This window comes from Seriola lalandi, unplaced genomic scaffold (genome assembly GCF_002814215.2).
Source record: "Seriola lalandi dorsalis isolate HSWRI2012SDOR001 ecotype SW California unplaced genomic scaffold, Sedor1 jcf7180002054854, whole genome shotgun sequence".
Classification (NCBI taxonomy): Eukaryota; Metazoa; Chordata; class Actinopteri; order Carangiformes; family Carangidae; genus Seriola; species Seriola lalandi.
In genome coordinates this window covers 544,190-569,757 of record NW_019525407.1, presented here as the reverse complement: position 1 = coordinate 569,757, position 25,568 = coordinate 544,190, and the positions used below count along the sequence as shown (strand labels likewise).

At 43.1% G+C, this 25,568-nt stretch overlaps 1 protein-coding gene across 6 annotated transcripts in view; it reads right to left on the bottom strand.

Moving 5' to 3' along the window:
• sorcs2 (sortilin-related VPS10 domain containing receptor 2) overlaps nt 1–25,568 on the bottom strand; it is a 318,859-nt gene that overhangs the window by 19,325 nt on the left and 273,966 nt on the right. For all 6 annotated transcript variants that reach the window (XM_087179561.1, XM_087179559.1, XM_087179562.1 and 3 more), the window contains exons 7-13: nt 22,560–22,678; nt 17,501–17,590; nt 9,346–9,525; nt 4,935–5,081; nt 2,386–2,488; nt 1,106–1,182; nt 787–878 (exon numbers count right to left, since the gene is read on the bottom strand). In XM_087179561.1, the coding sequence (XP_087035687.1) occupies nt 787–878; nt 1,106–1,182; nt 2,386–2,488; nt 4,935–5,081; nt 9,346–9,525; nt 17,501–17,590; nt 22,560–22,678 (808 nt within the window). The remainder of the gene's footprint in view (nt 1–786; nt 879–1,105; nt 1,183–2,385; nt 2,489–4,934; nt 5,082–9,345; nt 9,526–17,500; nt 17,591–22,559; nt 22,679–25,568) is intronic.

The following is a 25,568-nucleotide window of genomic DNA, read 5'->3' as shown; positions in this document are numbered from 1 at the left end:
GGGGGGGGGGGGGGGGGGGGGGGGTTCTTAGATGATTTTGAAGGGTACAGTGGATACTGGGGGACTAACTGATCTTTCCTGTCCTGTGAAAAGGTATAAAATGACGCAGTGCACTGGATGGGTCAGGTCAATCAACCTTTAAAGTATGACTTCTATATTTTTACTTTTTCATCTTGGTGTCTTGTCAGTCACCTGTCAGCAAAGATTTCCTGATGGAACAACTGAGCCAAAGGCTTCTTCCATTCCAGAATAAATTATTCAATTAACCTGCATAAAATCAGGTCACATGGATGACACTAAACGGTCTTAATAACTAGATTTACCGCTTCCGCCACTCGGACTAGTTTTAGGTTACATCCCTGTTCATCCTGAGTCATATAAAATATAAAATATTAAACATTTGTGTGAAATTGTGTCTATTACTACTGTGAGACGTCTTCAGTTATAGTTTTGGGAGGTCACACTGACCTTGACCTTTTACCACCAAAATCTAATCAGTTCATCCTTGAGTCCAAATGGACATGTGTGCCTAATGTGAAGAGATTCCCTGGAGGAGTTGTAGAGATATTACGTTCACAAGGCCAAAATCATGTTTTCTGAAGTCACTGTAACCTTGACCTTTGACCTTTGCACACCAAAATCTGATCAATGGGACGGACGGATGGACAACCAGTAAACAATACGCCTCCGGCTCTGACCGTCGCCGACGCGGAGACATAAAAATAATGATCACACCCTGTTAAAGGAAAGACTGCTACTTCTGTGGCGACATAACAGTGACCTTACTTGAGTATCTTGAGGGGAATAGAGGTGTCCTTGATGGCGACAATGACCCCACCGTGGTCCAGGTACAGGATGTGATGCTCCTCCTCAAAAACCTTCAAAGAAGACATAAAGGGGTTGGAGGTCAACTGGAAATGATGTCACCAACACAACAATTTACATCAGTCCAAGTCAGAACAAGAGAAAAAAAAAACTGGAATCAATGAGTAACTTTCATGAGAGCACAGAGAGAGTGCAGTGAAGATAAGGAGGGGGGGTGGTGACCAGGGACAGGAGTGCAGGGAGGGTAAAAAGAAGTGACACAAAGGAGGACATGATGTACCTGTCTCCATGTCTTCCCACAGTCTGAGGTGATGTACATCTCTTCTTTATACTCCACTAGCTTGGAGCCGAGGTTACCTGGAAGAAAGATGAAGAATTGAAAGTTTCATCAGGTGGGGGGGGGAGAGAGAGATCACATGAGCTTTGTGTCAACAGCAGACTCAAAGAGAGGGAAGAACACGGAGAGCACCGTCTCTCTAGGTTGTCTTTCATATCTCTTAGTAGGGGGGTGAAGTTAAAGTTGGAATAATTCATTTAGATTTGGAGAAAGGTGATTTCCAAGATATTAAATCAATTTTACTGTTCGTTTGAAAAGAAGGTCCCCGGCCTCAGACACCACACTATAGCTGCTGATCAGATTATGGATTGAAAGGAGTGAGGATGAGGGGTTTGTGATGTATGACTGAATGTTATTGGCATATAAACTAATTATATGGTGGAGTGACTTTGGATGCTTGTGATGTGATCGCATTGTTTAATGAAAGCTGCCAGAGGTTCAATGAAAAGTGCAAACAGCAGTGAGGATAATGGGTTGAGTGTCTCTTTGTTCCATGATGTTATTTGTGACTAGCAGTGATTAAATACAAAAGGTGCAGTAAGAATACATCCAGGTGTGTGTGTATGTGTGTGTTTGTGTCAACCATGTAATATATATACACATGGATGAGGGTGATTCTTTAGCAGATCACTCTGAGCGTCAAAACCGCTTTTCAGAGACCTGTGGGTGTCGTCACAGAGGCTACGTCCATCTTTATTTACAGTCTATGGTTCACACGCATTAAAATGCGTCTTGAGTGACAACATGTGATCGGATCTCACTTCCCCTCTTCATTTGTGCTCGTGCTTTGTTGTTTTTAGCCAGGTGTAAGAGAGTGTCCGTTCTGCTGATCACCGTGCCGACTGCCTCCAGTGTGATCAGCTTGTTCGTGGTGTAAACAATGTGGCCGTGGTGGATTGGCTGTGCAACGTAGTGTAGCCGAATGCTAGCATTCAAAAAGGCAGCTGAATGAAAGAAGTCTGACGAAAGAGAAAGCTAACAAGTCGACCCTGTCATGATACAACATACAAGCTGGTTGAGTTTTGTTTATTTACTGTAAAGATACACACATCAACAAATCAAGTAAAAATACTTATTGACTTCACCAGCACTCTTGTGGTCTGAAAGTTGTACAACCCTCAATACTAAAAAACTAGAAATACTTTTAGAGGTCTGCACCTGGTATATGCTCAAACAGTAAAATAAATGAATAACTAAAGTACATATTTGCTCTGGGGACTCACCGGCGCCCATGATGAGACCCGGGGCAGAGTCTTTGGTGTGGACTGTCCCAGAGACGTAGGGGTTGTCCGCCCAGCGCAGGTGCAGGTGGAGGTGACAGTCAGGCTGCAGAGGGGACACAAAAACAAAAATCCATGTATCCAGACTGTATACACTGATCCACCATGTCGTATGTTATTAAACAACCTAACTACATCCAAGACTATAACTAGAAAGCTTTGGTTACAGTTCAAAGACACTCACACGTAGCCATGTTTAATGAGTCTTCCCATACGGATACCTGATAATATACTGCAAATACAGCTCAGTACGGAGGTTTCAGATATATAAAGGTGGGGGGGTTAAGACGTGAGATTCACAAATGCAAACATCTGTCAGAAGCAGATCTGTTCATACTGACACCAAGTTGCAGGTCAGCGCAGGCCAGTACACTACACTGACCTAGTTGGTAGCAAGGTGTGCAGCCGTGCCAGAGACTAAAAGGAAAATGCCATTTTTAAATGTCTCTTTTTGCGTTCACCTCTTAGTATTTTTGTGGCTTGTAAACAAATGTCTGTGGTTTGGAGTTTAGTTGCACTGTTGAATACTTGTTGCTGCAAAGCTTTCCACCAGTAAAACAGTAGGACGCTTTTATTGTGAAGCATGCCATGTATTTGACATAGAGTTAGCAGGACTTCATTAGCACAACGAGATATGAACATATTTAAATCCAAATGAATGTAGAGACATTCCAACCCTGCAGAAATGGTCAGTGTTACATTGTTACATTGGAATACATGACCTATAACTTCTAGCATGCCCACTTTATTTACAACCTGCCTTATCTTCTTCATCTGTCCGTTCAACAGTGTCAGCGTGTTAGAGTGTGTTTTCCTTTCCAAGTGTTAGCGGCACATATTAACTCTACTCTTTGTGTATTCACAGTCACAGTGATGCCATTGGAGAGGGAACACTGAATCCCTGTTTGTCTTTTTTAACACTGAACTAAAAGCAGATCGTAATTGTAAAAACATTAGACATTGAACTGCTCCTGTCCATACAAGAGGCCATGACGCTCACCCAGTCTCTAGAGGCCAAAGCTCCAGCAGCACTTGTAGCACTTGTTTACTACAGGCGCTGCTGGAGTTGTGACCTCTTTGGACCTTCCTCCATGTACCGTGGATGAAGGTGAAGCCAAAAACCTTCCTTTGTTTGTGACCCAGTCTCTGTCGGGCGGTAAGGTAATGGATACAGCTGACCGTGTGTTGTTTGTGTCAGTGAGGCGATGTGAGAGACACCAGTGTTTGAAACGAAGCCGTCTCTATGACCAGCAGACGTGATTCCAGAAGAGCTGAGGAGCAGATGAAGCTAAAGGGAAGAAGTTTGTGTGTGTGTGTGTGTGTGTGTGTGTGTGTGTGTGTGTGTGTGTGTGTGTGTCTCTCACACAGTCTGGAGCTGATTCTCTGATATCTGCGTCTCATTTCAAACCTTTCAGCTGACTAGAGTGATGGTTCAAATAAAGGACCGGGCTTGCTCCCCCCCTTTATCTCTGCGTGTGGTGTGATGTATGGATATCAGACTGCAGCTGACTCATGGCTCTTTGCCGCTGTTGCCTCGCAGTAACAACTTTGACAAGACGGATGGAAAAGCCAGGCAGGCATCTCACACACATTCTTCAAAGTGCAACACTCATCCTCCCTTCTCCTGCCTTGTGTTCACACTGCTGGTCAGAGTGAGCTGGTCAACAGCTCTCAGTGTGTTTGATGGTGCAGCTGCATCACAGTGTGCAGAGACCAAGTCTGAACATATTGTATAGTATAGTGTGGTAGTAGTGTACACATACAGAAATATAATATATGACATCTATGTTCCTATATCAAGAGTGATGTTGCTGTATATGTCTCCTGTAAGAGGATATATTATTATCACATATATACATCCTCTGGATATATGAAGTTTATACATGAAACAGCCATAGTAAAATTTGTATATGTAAATATATCAATAATATCTATGATGAATTTTTATATGGTATAACATGTTGTGAGCATATATGTCGACAATATATATTTAATTTATATATGTAAGTTCATTTAAACAACTTACATATGAAAATTATACATGTTTATACATGTTTTTTTTAAATTAATTTCTCATTCATTTTAAACATGTCTCTTCTCATTCTGGGAAAGTGTGTACTCACTGTATAATATCAATATATACTGACAGGCTTTGAGATGGATATATATTCATGTAACATATATCTACAATATAAGCATACATACATAAACATACACATTTGTATGGGCTGGACATATATGTCAATATGTGAAATAGTTCCAATTTCTAACAGGTTTCATATATAATATAATATATGTGCTTTTATTTTATGTGTATATACTACATTTGCAGCATATTCATTCAAGATGTCATCATTACATTACATCAAGGATGTAATGCATTTCACAGCACTATATTGCACTCGGTTCTCTAACGTATCGCTGCGTAGCTTTATGGAGGAAACACACTCAGGTTAAATAAAGTCAGCAACTAAAAGGGGCTCAGTACTTACTGCTTTGCAGCTAATCGGCTTGCCATTCATGTCAGTGGTAGGCGGGGCCAAGGGTTCCCAGTCTCGTCCTTTGTTATAGGTGATAAGCGTCATCACTTTGCCATCGATCTTCTGATTGGCCAGGAAGACACCTTTGATTCCACGTACCTGGGGAACGAGGTGGATTTACGGCAGCTTGTTAACCTTGGAAGACATTATCTGAGCAGTGACCACTGTGGCCAAAAGGTGCGGATACGGCGTCAGAAATTCTAAAATGTAGAGTGACAGTAGCACAAGTGCCTAGGTAAACTCATAAAACTGACTCGGAAATGTGAGTTACATAGCATTTTAAGTCGGATAACTTGAGGTATATATTCAAAATACATCATTTCTAGAGGGACATCACATTTAAAAATGTCTTGAAGGGCCTCGTGTATCTTTCTCCTCTGACGACAGGGCGGTCCCAGAAAATATCGTAGTGGTTTGTGTTTTGTGTTTTGATTTCCACAGTTTCTCCAGCAAACAGGAAGACTATTATCATAGTGGGATTTCTGAGAAGGTGTAATAAAATACCTTATGAGGCCAGACTCCGTGTTGTTTCCATATTGTTGTCCATATAACAATCTCTACTTCCTTTTATATTTCAGTTTCAAGAGAATGAATGTGCTATTTCTTGTTTCAAATGTTACATAGTCTCACACACACATCCCATAATTTGGATTTAAGATAGTATTATTCTTAACATTAGCTCATTTGTTGCCAAACTGATGAAGAAGTTTTGTGAATTTGTTTGTGTTTTGTGTATTTGCATGTGTTTTCTAAAGGTGCAGCCACCGTAGACGCTCCTGTAAGTGTTGTGCATGGCTTGGCAACTCCTCTTAACATGAAACCTGGTCCTGTAGTTTCTTATGCCCCACCGAGGCTCTGCGCAACATTCTCAGTAGAGATTCAGTGAAGACTAAATATAGCGAAGCAGAGGTCTCATAAAGAGTCCCAACATAAAACTGCTGTGGCCGGATTGTAACTTTACCTTGAACTATAAAGCTAGATTTGAATATCAACCAGAACATATAAGAGAACGCGGTTGAAACCTGATTACCCATGGACTAATACATTACAGAGCCATGCCTTTACTTGGAGGCTGAAAGCAAACCACTGACACAGAAAGTGCAGGGCTGTAAAAGTTGAATCCGCTGAAATCAATACACACTGCATGGTTTCTGTGGCTGTGACATTACTAACTGAAGCTGAAACATTTAACAGAGAGACGACGATGAAGACAACACGGACAGACATTTAAACAGAGCCAGGCAGCGTGTCAGACACGTCTGCGACCACAGACTCCCCGAGCTCCATTTGCTATCTATTATCCAGCACTGATGTTTATAGAGTGAAAAAAAAAAAGGTGATTGTTTAAATCAAAGCACATAAGCCGGGTTGTATTATCTCCGGACGCAGGGCTTCTCTCCTTTATGTCTGCACCTCATCTCTTCTCTTCACTTTTCTGCTTCCATTTGCCCCCCCCCCCCGGCCTTTACCCATCCCCCTGTACGTCGTGGTCGGCTTCTCCGTCTCTATCTACAGTATGTGGTGAGAGTGCCGCCCCGGGCGAGTGATGTAAGAGGAGAGGGAAATGTGTTCTGCAGCGAGGGGCCTCTGCTGCGTGTGGTCCATTCTTCTCTCCAGCAATAGCTCTCTCCGTCTACCTCCTCCACTTTTCTCTGTGAACATTTATGCTCAGACACAAAGATGAAGAGTAGCTTGAGTGCTACAACATTACAGCATGAGAGAAAGGGAAGGCAAGTTTAGGGCTCAGTCACCACAACAAAAGTCTTCATGATTAATGTAAGATGGATTGAGTTAGACTGTAGTTTGCAGCGGAACTGTCTATCTTAATTGTAAGGTTTAGATGTTAATTCATGTTGTATATTTGAGTTCATTTGCTAAAAAAAAAAATATATATATATATATATATATATTTACAGTATTTATACGGATAATTATTTACACATCTCTGATTGGTTAGTTGAGCGAATGTGACTTAGAAACAGGAAGTGTTCTTGTTCTTGCGAATCCGTCCCCATCCAGCTGTTTCTTTTATCAAACATGACCCGTAACGCCACGTACCCAACCCTCGGGTTACATAATCTCATTCCTGAACAACTTAGAGATATGACGGACAACGATTTTGCTATTGAAGAAGCTGAGTAATGATTTTTTTTTTTTTTTTGGGGAATGGATGTAACAAAAACAAATTAGAGGAGATAAATCTAAGTTTTTGAAATCTGACAGAACATAAATCTTTCCGTTTTGAAAATGACAGATCCTGAGGTAAACTCGTATTATGATTCCAATATCTTTATGAGAATCACTTTCATAACTTGACACACTGGAGGGTTTTTCAATCATACATTCAGATAGCAGAAGCCTCCATGCAAATGTTATTAAAATCATTAAAACATTAATTACAAGTTATTGCCATAAGTGAGACTTAGTTAACAAATGAAAAGGGCTTTTGTGTTAAAAGGCTACGACTGTTTTAGGGTAAATCAGACAAACAAAAGGGACGGTGGTGTTGCATTTCATGTACAGAAAGATTTTCGATGTTGATAGATAAACAGTATGTAAGGAGGGAAAACTTCAGTGGCAACCATCAGGATACCTGAAGCTTGTTTTATGTGAGAATGAATTGTGCCCAGACTTGGTAGAAGGAGTCTCTTTAAAAACTCATGATGGCTGTATCGAGTTCACGTCTAGCTGAGGCTCGAAAGCTCACAATATTTATGACGCAGGGTTTTCTTTTTACTCTGTCGACTCTTGCTCTCGAGTGAAGGCAAGATGGAGCGTGAGGCTGACAGGAGGAGTGGTGTGGTACGTGATGTCATGAAGTTTCACACCTCCAACATGGGCTTTGATTTGTGACTCAAGCAGTGAGTCTCTGGATGGTGAGATGAGTTTCCTTCCCATGGAGTTTGGGCACAAGATTAGGAGTCAGACACTGGAAGGAGGTCGGAGTGAGCATCCCTGCTCCGCTGCACTGAAAAGAGACGGTCGAGGTTGTTGAGAAATCTGATTAAGATGGCTCCCAGATGCCTCCCTGAGGAGGTATTCTGGCATACCCCACTGTGAGGAGAATGAGCGACTGACCCAGAACTCGCTGGAGGGGATTACATAATGCCATGGAGTCTGGGTAAATCTCTGGATTCCCCAAATAGGCCGGACGACCTGTCTAGGGAAAAAGGGCCTAAGCAATGCATGGATGCACTAATGAACTGATGTGTAGGTTACCATGATACATTATACATCTCCTGCACACTGCAGGACCTTTCTGTAAATTGCAGAGACCACTCCCTGACTTTTGTCATCTCTTGTTAAAACTCACTCTCAACCATGCCCCCCCTGTTTGTGCTATAATGCAGTAAGGCTCTGAAATACAGATGTCCCACACTGTCCACAAATCACATGCTGCCGTTCTTTTGACTGTCTTTAGACTGCGTCTGCGCAGCTAACGCTGGATTAGCTTGTCTGCTGGTGTTTTAGCAAGCTAGATACAAACAACACTTACTGAAAGCAGATGCAAAAAAGCACACATTACCTAGTGACTCACAATTTGTTTTGAGACTGTTTGAGAAAAAAATTCTCATATCAAACATCCTCCTTCTCCCCTCCGGCTCCTTCATGGAGCTGCAGCCTCTGGTGTGCACACCGCACCAAAGGAGAGGAGGAGACGCTGTCTGACTGAGGTCACAGTTCTGTGTGTGTGCGTACGTGCGTGCGTGCATGTGTGTCGGATATGATTATGTTTGCTACAAAAGATTCAGTGGTTGTATGAGGTCATAAATCATATTCATGTTTTAGGAGTAAAAAAAACAAGACTGTCCTGTAAAAAAACAAGCCCACAGGTCGTCTGTGCAGCAGGTTATTATGACCCATAGTTACGTTTTGTTGCTAGGAGACATCTAGTGGTGGCAGTAATGATGACAGGAACAAAGGGAAAAGTGCGGTGACGTAGTATAAAGAGAGACAAAGTCCACGTCAGGAGGAGGTTGTGGTGGATGGATGAATATGATTCCCATGTGAAACTAACTGTTTATGTTGTTGCTATTGTCCGTGACTGTCCGTTGTTGTTATTGTAACCATGGCAACAAAGAATGTCTAATGTTGAGGAAGTACTTTTTTTTTTTTTTAACACAAATCACCATCTTTTCCTAAACCTAACCAAGACATGACCGTTATTATAGTAACCACGGAGGTGAAGAGTCCCAGAGGTGAAGGAGCTTACATTTGGCCTCAGTCGTGTTCACAAGTCCAACTAATTACATTGTGTAGAATATGAATGTATTTTGAAACTGAGGTTCATTTCTAATTTATAAGTTTACATTTTTGAATACTGCATGAGACCAACACTCACAACACTTCCACTCCATCTCACCTCCAGGATGTCAATGAGGACGTTCTCCTCCGGCTGCTTGGTGCTGCGGACGTTCTCCAGGACGATGGAGTAGTAGACGCCCTGGAGGTCCGACTGGTACAGGTTATACGTATCTGACTGGTACCACTCCTGGAGGGCGAGGAAGACCTGGTTCTCGTCCGTACTCACTATCTGAACATCCTGGGGGGAGACGGAGGGAGAAGTGGGGGTCAGGAAAGGAAACGTCAGTATTATCATGAATCAGCGGTGTTGGGAGTGAGAGAGCAGTGAAGGCCTCAGAAGAAAACAACTACACAATGGAAATCCTAACCGGAGCAGCCTGGGTTTAGTCTAACCCGTGGCCCTTTGCTGCATATCATCATCCTCTCTCTCTCTCTCTGTCTCTCTCTCTCTCTCTCTCTCCCTCTCTCACAGTTGATATCGGAGTTAAGGCAAAAAATGTCTTAAAAAGGAAAAAGTGATCCTGGCTGGGGGAAATAACAGAGCACTTCTTGTTCAACGCCCGACTGTGACTTTTGAAGTTAAAAGCATTCTACAACAAGTGCGTGCCAGCCAAGTGCACCACTTTTTACTGTCCCCTGGAAACACTTCTGTTGTGTTGTGAGTATTTGCGGCTCATGTGTCGGCAAACTGATGAAGAGAGTTTCTGAAGCTGTTTGTGTTGTCGTCTATTTGCATGTGTTTTCTGAAGTTGGGTTGAGCTCTCTGGGCTGCCGTACTTCAGGGAGATCATTAAAGAGAAAAACGTATGAAGGGAAAAAACCAAAAAGACATTAGACATTGAAAAGGAAGAAAGAAAGAAAAGTAAGACAAACAAGTGGAGGGTAAAACAGAAAAAAAGCAGTGATGAAAGGAGGCAAGAAGAAAGAGGAAAAAGTTGAATGAACCAGGAGATGGAGAAGAACAGATAAAACAGTAATAGCAACAAAGTTTTACAGCAGCTGACTGAGAGCCAGAACATAATCCAATAAACAGAGTCACAGGAACAAACTGGGGGAAATAAGAGAGCACGCTGAAAAACTGTTTTCGACAGTTTAGAAAACGTGTTAGGTTTTTTTTTCGAGGCTTGTGAGCCTCCCATGCAAATTGCTTCATCACTCATGAAAGACTATAACGACTGCACAGATGGTGACTCAGCACTTTACACTTTGTTAGTGATTACATTAACATAACATTCCATGATAAAGCCATCAGGGCACAGGGGAAGACGCTCGAGACGCCGCCACCCTGCTCAGAAAAAACACTAGAGCTCTATTACACTTGGATTTATAGTCATGGGCTCTGAGTAGTAACGGTAAATAGAAAGCTGTGCACTGATCTCCTAATTTCTACTGTTCCTGAGTCACTCTGTGAAGCTCAAGTGATGGTCCGACCACGAAGTGGAGAAGAGTTTATCACAGGCGCTGGGCGGCTGCCTCCTGTGATGTCAGCAGAGAAGTAATTGGATCATTAATGGCAGATCCAGGGTCAGTTTACATTAACACATTGTTGACATGGTTAGCCTGTAATGTATAATCAGACTGGTTCCAAATCAGCTCTTTTCACTCCTTTGGAGACACTGAGAAACTATGACAAAGAACTGATTGTACATTTAAGGGTTTATAGAATTATTCTACAATCTCCATCTAAATCAATATTAAATACATAAATAAATAATTATGTCAGGGGACTTTTATTTCATAATTCCACAATTATTTATTTCTGGAGACTTTTATTTCCCTATGCCACATTTATTTCCCTAGTCTTTTTACTTCCCTCTGTTATATTCAAATGAGGGGGCGTGGTTATCTCACAGACCAAAGAAACAGTATTTATTCATTTACTCACTTATATATTTACTTTTATTTATATATTTCTAAATATATTGCCTCTTCATTTATTTCAGGATTTATTTCATACCCTTATTTATTTATTTATTTATTCAATATTGATTTAGATGGCAGTGAATGAACAATGTTTGATACCAAAAGCATACAAACACCATTTTTCCTTCCTAGCTGTTGTGAACAGCCGTGAGAGGGAAAGTGTACTCTCTTCAGGTCTTGTTTGAAGTCTTTCTGATTCACTTCATCTCCCATTCCTTTTTTCCCCATCCCCTCCTCTCTGATTATAAATCCATGAATGCAGCTTCCCAATCACTTTGAAAGCATTATGCTCGGCTCAGGCAGCAGTTTGGAGCTCAAGGAGAAGTTGGCGCCGAGAAGTGTGCAAACTTCAACTCCAGCTGCCTTTTAACATTCAGAGTCAGACCCTCCTCCCACCACAGTGGCTGAAAACATAATCCTCCTCTACAGAAAATACAGTGTGTCTAAGTGACGACCTAAATACACGCCAGCAACACTGACTGAACACGTGTACAAGCAACGCATTCTTTAATACGTGCACAGTACCAGACAAAGGTTCGGACACACTTTCCCTTACATTCACATTCAGATCACACAACTTTATCCAACCCCAAAAAAGGGCAATTCTTTAGCAGCTCACCCACTCCACACACCCACTCCACACACACACACACACACACACACACACACACACACACACACACACACACACACACACACACAACGTCAAAGCTCGCAGGCAAATAAGTTAATGTCAGAGGACTGACATACATGAGTCACTACAAGGAACAGAAGCAGCAGAAGTAACATAAATAAAAATAAAACATGTAAAATAGATCAAAAATAACACAATATGTTACAGTTCCTATAGTGAATAAATAATATAAATACATGAATGACTGAATTAAAAAATTTAAATCTAACAAAATGACAACTGTTAGTGTTTAGTAGCCTGATAGCAGAAGGAATGAAGGACTTGGAGCAGTGGTTTATTGTAACGCCGGCCTGAGGGCATTACAGTGAACTCACTGGACAGAACGTGGTCGTCCGATTGGCTGATAATTCCTTTTTGCTTTCTGGGCCACTCGTCTTTCCCAAAGGGAGAACTCTCTTCAATCACCTTTGCCTGCACATGCTGTTTTGTTTCTCTATTTATATGATTTGATCAGCTTTTCAACGGTTACATCAGAGACTCGCAAATCAGTTCCTTTTTGTGACTTGGTGCAAAAGGCTGAAACGCCTTAACCCAACTCTGCATGAAACAGGAGTAATGTAGACCATAAGAAAGTTCCCATGATGCTGCAGACTACTGCCATGTCCTAGCAGTTGTAAAGTGTGATTAATGACTCTTGAACCAGTCATTGGGTGGGTGCCCCTCAATCATGCCAGCAGTCATCTGTGAATCTTTAAATGGCAATTTGTGCCATGAAATATGTGATGTCATAGTGAGTAAAAAAACAGATTTGTAAACATAATATTAGAGACATAACATGTAGTGGATGCATGTACACATTATTTGCCTCGCACTGTTTTTACACTGCCTTTGAAATCTTACAACTGTGTGTGTAAGGGAAGATTTTAGAAGGAGGTTGTGCCCGGGTAGGTGGTAATTCTTCCAACACTTGAGCCCCCACCAACCCCACACAGACACGCACACACACACACACACACACACACACACACACACAACTTAAGTCTGCATATGTCTTTACCTGTGAAGAGCTTGCTCCTAAACCTACAGTTTGCACCTTAAATACAGATCAAACACAGCTGTCGAGCCAATTTGGAACACGGATGTGACGAACGGCAGCTGAAAGAACCTTTTCTATTCCGTCAGCGAGCAGACGCCAAAACGTGAACTTTACCGAGTGGATTTGGTTGAGATGAGAAATTCAAAGAGATTTTCTTTTGGAAGCTACGGCATGTAGAACAGTCTCAAAGACTGTGAGTACAACTAGGACAGTTTGTCACACTGAAGCTGTAAAGAAGCTTCAGCAGGGAACATTTGTTTTTCTCATAGTAACCAAAGTCTGGAAACTACAGAAATGTCCTCAATACAAAATTGAATTTTTAATAACATTTTAATAGTTTTAACAAATGTGTTTTAAAAGCAGAATCTCTCCCTCACTTGAAAGGGTCTAAGTGTACAGATGGTGTGATGGTAGGAACGGTTAAAAAGGACAAAAAAAAGGCCAGTTGTTGAAAACATGGCAACTTCTTAAAAATGTTTACTTCAACCTGATCCCAGTCCACCTTTAACCGGTTGACGAACTGGCACCAGAAGCAAAAATACAAAGCCAGAACGTAGATTGCGCAACACAATGTGGTTGTAGCTCCAGGCTACCTGCATTCTCTGCTCTATTTCTGGAGTCAGTGGCATTTGAGATGGGCCTTTACATTTCACCATAGCTAAAGGAGCTAAATATAGTGTGATAAGGGCAAGACAAACGGTCTTGGGAAATGTCAGCGTCTGGCATGACAAGCCGCGTAAGTTTTGAAAATGCCATCCGTTTGGCTTAAAGCGCATTCTTCTTTACTCTCAGGCTGAAATCCTGACTTGATGTATTGGTTTGTGTTACAACAAAGATGTCACATCAAGTCAGTCCTTAAACTTGACTGACTGGGTTTTGGCCAAGAGGAGAGGTCGTGACCCGACCTGCGCAGCCTTTCGACCCTTATCCGTGTCAAGCCGCTGCCGCTCTCCTCCGGGCTTGACACCACGCTGCAGCAAAAAGGGTGCGACCGAATCACGCGCTGTGTGCGACCAACCCGAGAAAAGCTGCTCGCACCCTGGCAACCGGTGAAAAGGTTAAGTCAGGAGCCCTTTTTACTGTAGGGCTGAAAGGTTGAGACGCCAAGCTCGGCTCCAGCTGTGTTACTTGCCTTGTGCTCTTTTACCAAATTCCAATGTTAAACGTTCTGTTTCGCTGCACGTGCTAAAACTGGAATACTCTCTTGACATAAGAAGGTCCCGCGCTCATGTCATGTCTCTCGTATTCCTGCTGGGAGCTCACGTGCGCTGCTACAGTCTCTCCCGGCTCCGGGCTTTTCACAGGGTTAAACTCCCATCATTACCCAGACTTGGTCAGAAGTGTGAGGAACGTCTTGCTCATTTGATTAAAAAAAAAAAAAAGGACAACATCCGATGCCAGATTTCCCCTGGCAGTCATCTGTGATATAATAACCTCTTCAGTGTGCTCACCCTCCTCTCAGCAGCATTGAGCTCATTTCCTTTCACACTCAACAGATCCCATTAATCATATTAAAATCCTCATCGTGCCCCTTGGACATTATTCACACTGAATTCTGTAAAGAGGCCTTTGATACGGTTGGCCCACACATTTTACTCTTCGGAAACACTCGGCTGGCTTCTGGCTACATCCGGATTTCTTAAACATACCGTCTTAAAGATAAGATCAATCCCCTTTGGTAATTAGAAGCATATATCAAAATGGTGATAACTCAGGCGTCAGATGTCTCAAACTGATTTCGACTGTTTTAGTGAAATGATGGCGTGAAAAAAGTGAACAAACAAATCTCTAGTGTCGATCCCAACCTCGCGCTCTGAGCCCGACACTGACAAGGACGTGGATTTCCAGTGGCAAGAGAAAGTGAGCGAACCCCTTTGGAACGACCTGGTTTCCTGCACTGATTGGTCATAAAATGTGATCCACTCTGTAGACAAGCGTGTGCCTAAGCTAATACCGCACGGACAGTTACAATCTTCTGTGTGTTTATTGAACAAACCCACGAAACATCCAATAATCGCACAAGTCTAAGATGTGGAAAAAAATGGGCATGTGTTTGTGGAGGTACAGAATAGATTTGAGCTTCCTGGCAATATCACCAGAGACTTCTTCCAAGTACCACTGCTGCAGTGCCCTTGAGCCACAGACAACATATCTGGTCCACTGAAGCTGACTCTGCGCTGTAGTTGGTTAAACAGGAAGGTGATTACGTCCTGGGCGATAGACAGCGAGGGAGAGGATGGAAACAGAGCAAAAAGGCGCACGTATTACCTGTTATTTCACAGCCCAGTAAGCTGTATGCATGTGTCTGTGTGTGTGTGTGTGTGTGTGTGTGTGTGTGTGTGTGTGTGTGCGCGTGGTTAATCCATAACTCAGGTCAGGTCTCGCAGGACAGAGCCAAGCTGCTTCCTCTGATGGCCTCTGCATTTTTCATCCTCCAACCCTTCAATTATTCACAGTGGAAAAACATGGAAACACTCCCTCTCTCACCCTCACACACACACACACTTTTTCCTTGGCTCCTCCCCTCCGTCTCTCACTCCATCTCTCATTTCCCTCTCTACCCCCCCTTCTCCACCGCCCCCCCTCTGTGTCGCTCGACCTAAAAGCTGAAGAGTGTGACCTATCTGCTCACCCAAGTAAGAGGACACATGTAGAGAGAGGGGGAGACAAGAGAGAAAGAACAACTAGGGCATACTTTAACCAAACACACACTTACACACACACACACACACACACACACACACACACACACACACACACACACACACACACACGTTCATACACAAACCAATTTATCCACTGCTCTCCTGCCACACCTTTTCAATTGATCCTGATCATCTCTAATTGCTGAAAGGGTGTGGGTGTGTGTGTGCGTGTGTGTGTGTGAATTCAATCCCTCTCACCTTGCTTAAGGATCACTGAGAACTGTAGCTGAGGTAGTGTCAAGCAATTGAGGCATAAGATCTAAGTGGTGGGGTGGAGTCGAACAAGAGTTATTCTATACATTTCCTGAAGAGTGTGTGTGTGTGAGTGTGTGTGTGTGTGTGTGTGTGTGTGTGGACTCCACACACTCCTGTCTGACAGAGTGTCAATGCCAACGAGTGTCTTAAAGGTTTTTTTTCTTAATTTAAAGCTGAAAAAAAAATACACGAGACGTCTCCCTGGGCTCCACATTCAATCAGCACAGTTCAATAGCTCTCAGTGAGACAGTCCAACAGCCCCGTGTCCCCGGCGCCGCCAGCCAACGTTCCTGCCTGGTCTTGTATCGGCGTGGAGCTCATTTATCGCCTCAGCCTATGTCAGAGACATGAGATGCGACTGGGTCGATGATCGGTGGTGAATATTTAATGTGCGCGATCGTGTATCGGGCGAGTACTGGCTTTCATTTGAGTACAGACATTGTACCGACATCTGACACCAACCGAGAAGTGGAACTGTCAGCAGGAGGGCTGTGGAGCTGAATATTTAAAGTGAGGGAAGAGCCGCTTCACCCTCAAATGCATAAACTGGCTTTTTGAACATTTAAATCTCCCTTTGATGAAAATCAAGTGTCTCACCTTGTTAACATCCATGTGATGTTTTTATATAATACGGACATATGATGAGGGAAATAATCATCAGCACCACGACTGAACTGCAGTGAACAAATGACAGTCTCATAAACACAGATTCAGACAGCCGGGGTTTCAGACGTCACACACACAAACTGTTCTGATAAGTCTTCTGGTTTAGTAGATTTTGGTCACAACAAACTCCTGAGTCTGTGGCTGAGTGATGTGTCCCTCCGGGAGCCATCTTGATCCGCTCTGCCCTTTCACCTGTCAACCTAGCGCGCGCTAGAATTAGCCAATGTGTGGGCAGCAATTGTTTTGAGATTTACGGGCTCACACATAATCCATGAGGTGTAAAGACACGTGCTATCAGATTTAACAGCTGAAATAAAAGATGCTGCAGCTACCAGAGTCAGCTGGTGTAAGCTAGCAGCAAGGGCTTGGAGCCGGCTGCTGCAGCTGCTAGTAAGTTGGAGGAGCTGCAGGAAAGTAGCGAGCTTCAGCAGCAACACTGAGCACACGAAAAGCACAAAAAGCCCAAAAAGCAAAGGGAGTTTCATACTTTCAGCAATGACTCATATTAGTTTAAAATTTTAGGTTAACATTTTGAATTCTAACTTTTAATAAAAAATATTTGAACACCTGTGTGTTACATCTCTGAAAGGGTGTGATAGCAGGTTCTGCGGTACGTCATGCTGGATGTCAGAGAAGGTACCGATATATTTAAACCGCTGTTAGTAATAAGTGGTGTTTTCTGCTTATAGCAAGAAATGTGTTCAGTGTTTGAGTAATGTTCTGTGTAGTGTATCGTTATCGGCGTTTTAAAGCCCCTAACATCACTTGGACGATCATGGAGCTCCTCTGATTGGCCCTTCTTCATCATGATGTCTAATGTTTATGAAAAACACGACAGCGATCCGTGTGTATCTTCAGCAAAATGTCTTGTCCTCTTTTTTTTTTGGAAGTAATGAATACATTTGCAAAAAAACAAGCGGAAGCTGTGCTTTACCTTCGGCAGGGCGTACTTGGGAAACCTCATCTGGACGAACTCGTTGCGCCGATAGGACACGTAGTGCTTGGTGCGATTCCCCGTTGTGACCTGGCAAAGGGACGAAAAAATGAAATAAACCACACATGACACACAACTCATTCTTCTGGCAACAACCTGCACACTGTCCAAAAGTTAAAAATGACAAATGGTTTCTTCTGGAACGAGCTTGTGTCTGACTGACTCATTTCGCTTCATTATTCAAACACCAAAATAGTGGATTCATTGAACAGCTGCAACTAACAGTTATTGTCAATAGCCACTGATTTGCTTGTTATTTTCTCGATTGATCAATAAACAGTTTGGTCTATAATTCATCCACAAACAGTGAAAAATCCTCGTCGTTGGACAGCTGTTTTGTCAAAAGCCCAAAGATATTCAACTTCCACTGATGAAACACAAAGAGGCAAATCATCACATTTTTGGCATTTGATTAATCAATTATCAAAATAGGTGTAGATTTATTTTCTGCTGAAAAGAAGTAAAAGTCAATAGAATCTGAACAAGTTCCATCAACTATATTTATTAAGACTTTTTAGGACCTTGTTTGTGCCAGTTTAAATGAAACATGGGACTAGTTTGCAAACTGAAATTGGATTGAAATTGAATTGAAACTGGGGCAGCTGTGGCTCAGGAGGAAGTGCAGGTCGTCCACTAATCGGAAGTTCAGCGGTTTGTGTCCTTGGGCAAAATACTGAACCCCAAATTGCTCCCAATGTATCGTCGGTGTGTGAATGTGTGTGTATGGTAGAAAAGGGGAGAGAGCGCTGTATGAATGGGTGAATGTGGCTTCTGTTGTATTTGCCTTGAGCAGATGGATATGATTGAGTGGTCCCTAACGGGGGTTTTCAGACAGGACACGATCTGCGCTGCACTCGCCGCTCGGGCCATTGTGCTGTTCAGGGGAGTCGCAGAGGACAGAGCAAACACAAGGTGGAGTTTTCCAGACTTCTAGCAGGACACGTCACTATGAATGTTTACGGCCTATCGTTCCCAGCAACTAAGACGTATCTTTCCAGCTCCAAGAAACAAGCATTAGCACTAGCTCCGCTAAATAAAGAAGGGGAGCAGGAAGGAAGAGGCTGTGGGTGTCCACAGGTATAGAGAGCAGTCTGGGGTTAGAAGCTCCGTTTCCACAGCGACCGGTTTTCAGGTCTACTGTCTGTTCACTTTCCATGCCTGGCTGGATGCCTCGTTTCTATTGGCCGCGTGGGTGTTCGTCGCAGGTTTCAGAGCGCAACGTTCTGTTTGCTGCGTTCTGTCAGAAAGCTGCATACGTTTAGGAAGCAGCTGTATCAGTGCAGTCCGTTTAGATTAGACCTGACTGAAGAGTCAGAGCCACTCGGCTGCAGAGAAACAGGGAACCACTGAATTCAAAGCTTTTAAGTAAGAAAATGTTTTTATTTAGAGTTCCAACATTTCTATATCAACCATCTGGCTGTTATTGCTTTCACCTCGTGAGTCTGTCTGTGTGTGTGTGTGTATGTGTGTGTGTGTGTGGGTGTATGTGTGTGGTCCTTGAGACACCTGCTGTAGCTTCCACAGAGGTGGTTTTGAGGACATTGGCAGGTGTGTGTCTGTCTGTCTGTCTGTGGACAGATGTTGTCAGTGTGGTATCATCACAACTTGCAAGATGCATTAGTGAAACTCCACAAGTGTGTAGTTGAGATCAAAATGAAGGTAGAGCTTGAACACGGGTGTGGTTCAGCCCGTGAGATGTTGGAGCGTAAACATGTCGAGGGGTGTGGTGTCTAGTTTTTCCTGCAGACAGAAGAAAAGACTTCTAACAAAATGAACCAGTCAACACATCAACCGATGTGCAGTCAGCGGAGTGAGGAGCAGAGTTCACCATCTGTTGTCGGCGAGTCACACCGCGCTGAAAGTTAAATGCAAGGAAATGCTCTCTCTCCTGCACACACCTTGGCATTCTCCTCACAGCCTGCGAGCTGTGGGTAAAAGGCTGAATCACGCTGCCCCCTGCTGAGAGAGCCGATCAGAAAGCTTATGAGACGCTGATCCAGAATACCCAAACAGCCCAGGCAGACATATTAGCAGAGGAAGCTCGGTGAAGGAAACCGCGGTGACTGACAGTGACTTAAACGGGAGCTGAACGTGTCATATTCCAAGTGATGACCTCAGACGCCTGGAAGGCCACTTTCTGAAACACACTCCCTGTCACCATATCGCTTTAAAACTTTTAGAGCTGCTGCTTTTAAAATCTGATGGAGAACTTTGTATTCAGTGCTTTTATTTTGGGCTCTGAGCCTCTATCATCGGCGCTGTGATTACAACCATCATTTGTGATTGAAAAGAGCCGACTACAACGGCTTTTTATTTATGCTGAACGGTGATGAAAAAGTGATGAAACAATGAAAAGCTATTTTTTTTTTTGGGGGTGGGGGGTGGTGGTGGTGGTGGCGTCCAAATGAAAGCCCCTGAAGGAAATGCTATCGACCATGTTTTCAAAAGGAATCACTTTCAAAAGAATGGCTGGCAAAGTGAGATGAAATGAAGTGTGTTTGTGTGTGTGTATGTGTGTGTGTGTTCAAACGCTAACTCTGCATTCTTAGCTCTGACTCTGCATATTTCTATAGTGCCTTAACAGCTGATAAGCACCAGGAGGGGCCGGTTCCCAACCCCATCCCTTCATATCAATCCAGCAAATAACCCGCTGTAGTGGACCTGGTTATCAGGCTTTCCCAAAACACTGGGAGTCTCATAAAGAGCAGAGGGTCAGTGTAAATTGGCCGTGTAAATTGTGGAATTATAAACGTACTATCACCAGTTAAAAGTGTTCGTCAGAAATCTGCTCACAGGTGCACCGATGTTCTAGTGTGTGATGTTCTCCAAGCGTGTTGCAGGTCAGTCATGCCCCGCCCCCTCTGTCCCTCGTTGGCTGCCTACGTCCACATTACAACGTTTTCATTTGGAAACAGCTGATGAGACCCAATCAGGGAGCGACCGTGGGTGTCTACGTCATCGTTTCCAAAGGTCTCTGTTTTTCGCCCGCCCCCAGACTAAAACACAATCCCACAGTTTTCAAACTAAAACTGGGTCAGCAGCAGCGTTTCCATAAGTCTCTCTTTTCTGTGCTGGAAAACTGGAGTCGTCTGGAGGGGAGGTGAAAACGTAGCAAAAGAGATGCGTTGTAGTGTGGACGTAGCCTAAATCAGCCTCCTACAACTGCTGTTCTTACCCCTTTAGCCACCAACCTGCCTGTGAATCTGTTGTGTTGTTGCTGTGGTCGTTAGGTTAGAGACTGTCTTGTTGTTTGACTGTGTAGGTTAACGTAGGAGTTTTATTTCCTAGGTCGTGTTGGGAGTTTTTTTTTTATTTTTTATTTTGGCCAAGGAGACTCCGACGTTTCTCGCTTCCCTCAATCTCATGTTAGTTTTTGTTGCGCTTTGCTACATGTGTTACTCTCATAATAAACACCAACTGCTACATTTGCTATGTGCATCTGCCACCTCTCTTTCTTTTCTTTGCCGGTGTGCTTTATTAGAATGACCTTGTGAATGCTGTATGAAGCCTTTGGTGTCTCTACAGGGAGCTGTGTGACGTCTGCTAAACGTCCTCAAGTGATGTCACTTGAGTCCACGCATGATCTGGAAATGAAAATGTGGAAGTGAAACGTTTGTTTTCTGTTCATACATTTTTCCTACATCTGACATCAGTGGGCCGGGAACACCGGGAGGCTGATCCAAGGAGGGTGATGGACTTGCCTATTGTTGCCGGATAAGAATCTCATTTTCTTGCACACACGCTCAACACGCATGCAAACAACTCCTCTATCCCTCTGTAGGGATCCTATACTATACCAGTTCACGTATATTGAACTGTTATCACATGCAAATGGGATTCAGCTCTGGGTCTCTTCAGAGTGTACAGTACCGCGCTGCATGGCAAGTCAATTATAGACAAGGCCCGATTAATTCCACACACTGTCCTAAACAGCAGTTCTTTTCCATTTCAAGCAGCCGGACCTGTGTGTTATCTGAGCCGCAGAGTTTATCAGCGCAGTCCCAGAGTGCGTGCAAACACAGTCGACTGGATAGATACAGTGACAGATGCAACACAATATGCACAAATGCTGAATGGAAATAAACAAGAGGGGAGATGCAGGTTTCATACACATACAGTGCGTTTAAAAGGTGAAACTCAAAAGCATTCATTCGGTGCAGACGAGGTTCATCTTGAAAGTGTGATTAATGCGTGCCGTGACCTTCTGTGACGATATCTCTAATGGTTGATTTTTATATTAATGTTTCTATGAATTTTAAAAATGAATGGGATCCTATGAGAGCACAGACTCAACTTTAAAGTTAGCTTAGCTTAGCTTAGCTTACTGTTCTGACTCACTCCACTTAAAATACTCACAAGACTTTGATGTTTCACTGTTGTACTCTGCATCTGCTAAGTATGTTTAGTCTTGGAGATTTTTACTTTCAAAGTGAAGGGTTTTACAGCTTTTTGGAGATTTAATCAGTGAGTCATGTGAAGACCAAGGCAAGAGGCAGGAAAGAAACCCCTTAACTGGCGCAGATTTACCTCCATAATAAATAATAAACCTCCTCTCTCTGAGGACATATACATCTAACTCAATGGAGGTTTCATGTTTGAGGTTTAAACCTACTCTGATTGGTAACACAGAGCAGCTCTCTCTCAAGCTCTAACGAAGATACCCAAATCACTCAACTAAGGCTTTCTTCTTAAAGCAAACACATTTTTGCTTTCCAAATTTTGTGAAGCACTAAGCACTTAAATTAAATTACAATACTGTATGTTAAGGTGTCTTCTGAAATTGACAAGCTACACATATTGATGCATTTGTAGGCCGATTAACTGAGTCCTGAGATTGAATTTAAAAACGAATTAACAGGTTCATGTAGAAGGTTATTAAGGCGTAATGGAGCAGGCAGGATATTTTTGCTGTACTCTTAATCATGCGGAGAGGTAAGGTCATTAATTAGAGCTTCCTCAACATGTTGATACTGATACTCTGGTAATCTTTGATGTTTACCTTCACAAATATGTAGTCGTCCTGCACCAACAACGAGTTGTAGTCGATCTTGCCCAGGAACTGAGCTGTCACCATTTTGTCCGAACAGTTCTGGATGAGACAGGTAACGTACAGGTAACCTGCAGGGACGCACAGAGACAAACAGGAAACAACGGTTACTGTTAGTAAATGTGAAAAAAAATGAATAAATGAAAACAAGACTAGGTTAAAACATAGTCTTGTTTTTGTAACTGTGATGTCATCTATCAGCTGTGATTTCAGCTGTATTTACTGTAACATGATCACTCAGAGAGAAAGTGAGAAGAGACACAATATCTTTGTTATTCAGTCTCTCTCACGGAGCACAGCCTCCGTCTGGATCCACAATAGTTTAGTCTTTATTTACTTCAGCTCCAGAACGTAACAGACTTTTATTAGATGCAGGCCTTTATGTCTGACTCCCTCTGTTTGATATGTAGAGTTGGTCATAGTCGTTAGTACGAAGCCTCGTTAGTGACGACTTCTCTCTCTCCCTCCCTCTCTCCTGCTCGGTGTGTCTTATGTTTGGTTATTCCTCTGCCTCCTTACTGCCTTAGTAATAATGATACATGTGATGAAGGTAGTTTATTTGCTGTAATGGAGGCGAGGCTCAATGAATTGGAAGCGCTCCTCCTCTTCCCTGCAGTTCCCGAGCAGCCGGGAAACCGGAGTCTCTAGATGTAGAGACAATGCTGTTAGTTGTCAACTCTACAGCTGTAAAATCCTCCCAAATAGAACCTGTTTGATCCAAAAACTCCAAGTCATCGATGAGGCACTCGGGTGACCAGTGGTGGAAATATGATCAGTCAGTCAGTCAGTCATTCAGAACATCCCAGATTATAGGACTGTTAAGGGCCAGCCAAAAACTTTGGTTTCATATGTCCCACATCTTTTTCCAAACTCTATGAGTCATGCCAGCTTCCCAATGGCCAGAAGGGATTATCCTCACAGAGACACACAGAGAGGTTAGTGCCTGTTGCAAAGCTCACCCACTACTGAATTTCAACCAGCAGCTGCATCAGCAACAGTAGCCGCTGAAATTCAGCCGTTATTCTCCTCCCAGAGGTGACAAGCCTCCCGCCCCACACACACACACACACACACACACACACACAAGCTCACAAGCCTGCACACATACACATGTCTGTACAGCAGCGAGTTATGGCAGCAGGGATGCACTAAGCGAACCCACGAAGCATCACACATCAATAGATACAACTGACCAACCTCTTCAGTGGATGATACATCTACCAGACTGACAGATATGATTCTCTAAGAGGTTGTTGTAATTATATGAAGATGTGGCTGGAGCACCAAAACACAGAGGGATTTTAGCCTCATGGGGACGTTAATGTGCTCAGCAAAACTTCATGGAAATCTGATTATTAGATTATGAGATATCAAGTGTAATGTTGTGATTTTAGCCCACAGACAGGTGGAGTCAGGGAGTTCATTTGTTCCTTTAAATGTCAAGGGAATAGAATATTCGATTTTAATATTTCTATATGTACTACACTATACTTTTATTTATGTCCTCTTAGCTTTTATTTGGACTTTTTTACACTGCACTTCCTCTTCCTGTCAACCCACCGTTCTACTGTTTTTGCAAAAATGAGAAAAATGAAGAAATGAATTTGCAAAAACCAAAATTGGACCATTTTTTGAATTTGGTTTTTGTCACTTTTTGTTTGGAAAAAAAAAAACAAATAGACCACGTGATTTTGTTTTTTGATTATCCTATGATACCCAGCCAGTGAGGATGTTTTAGCCTCATGGTAGAGATGAAGGAGACACCTAATTCACTTAAGAGGGTCCAACTGCAGACCTCAAACCTGGGTACATGGAGGAAGTGTTGAGCTTGATTTAAAGAAGAGGGGAACCTAAAGCCTGTCTTTAAGACTTTTAATAATTTATCTACTCTCTGAGTGAAACAAAAGCCTATTTAGTTAGCTTTTGGGATCGGCCCCTGGTTATTAAAGGCTATAGAACATGACATCAGGGAGAGAACTCGCTCACTTTAGGGGACCTTGCGCTCTTTACGGTGGCGTCTTAAAAAATTGTGACATAGTTTCTCTTTAAAGTAAAAGCACCAGAGAAAATAATCAAACACAAAAAACTCAGTTCAGTTAAACAAGTCCACATCACATCAGTGAGTCTGTCCTCCTCGTCGGCTCTGCACTTCTGTTTCTCAGCTTCGTCTTTGTTATAGAGGTGTCTGATCCAACAAATGGACTGGCTAATTTATTGAAAAGCCTGGACATTTAATCAAAGCAGCATACGGCGGGGAACTCATTAAAAAACTATTAGATTGGACTAAGTGTTCAGTTCCTGCCTGTGGCACAGACACGTCTTCATGACATTTGCTGTCCTCACACACCTGCAAACACACACACATACACACACACATACTTCCTGCACCTACGCAGCAGAGATGGGGTGGTACAAGGAAACCTGCAAGAAGTAAATACTGACTTTGACAATAGAGAAGAGTGACTTCTTGAATAATTTATGACATCATATTGACTGCAAGAGTGTTTACTGTGTGTGTGCGTGTGTGTGTGTCTGTGTCTACACATGTATGTCCATGTATGTCTCTCTCTCTGTCTCTCTCTCTCTCTCTCTCTGCAGGCCGAACAGTAAAGTGTGTGAACGCTTGCATGTTTGTGTGTATTGGCGCATGAGCAAGGTACACTCACGCTTTCCTGCACATCAATCTCCCTGATGACACAGACACACAAACACACTCCCCGCCAGCCTCCCTGTATACATGGCTCATTCATCAATCGACCACCCCCGTCTCTCTTTAGTCTCGTCCCACTGGTCATGAGTGGTCCTGGATGCAAAGCCCCCCCCCCACCACCCCACCCCCTGACATGACATCGGCACGGCTTCTCGCCTCTGCAGAGACTCCTACAACTTTATGTCCTTCCTTGTAGCATGTCACCGTTTAACCTTGGCCATGCCATGTGAGGGGGGTGGGGTGGGGGTGGG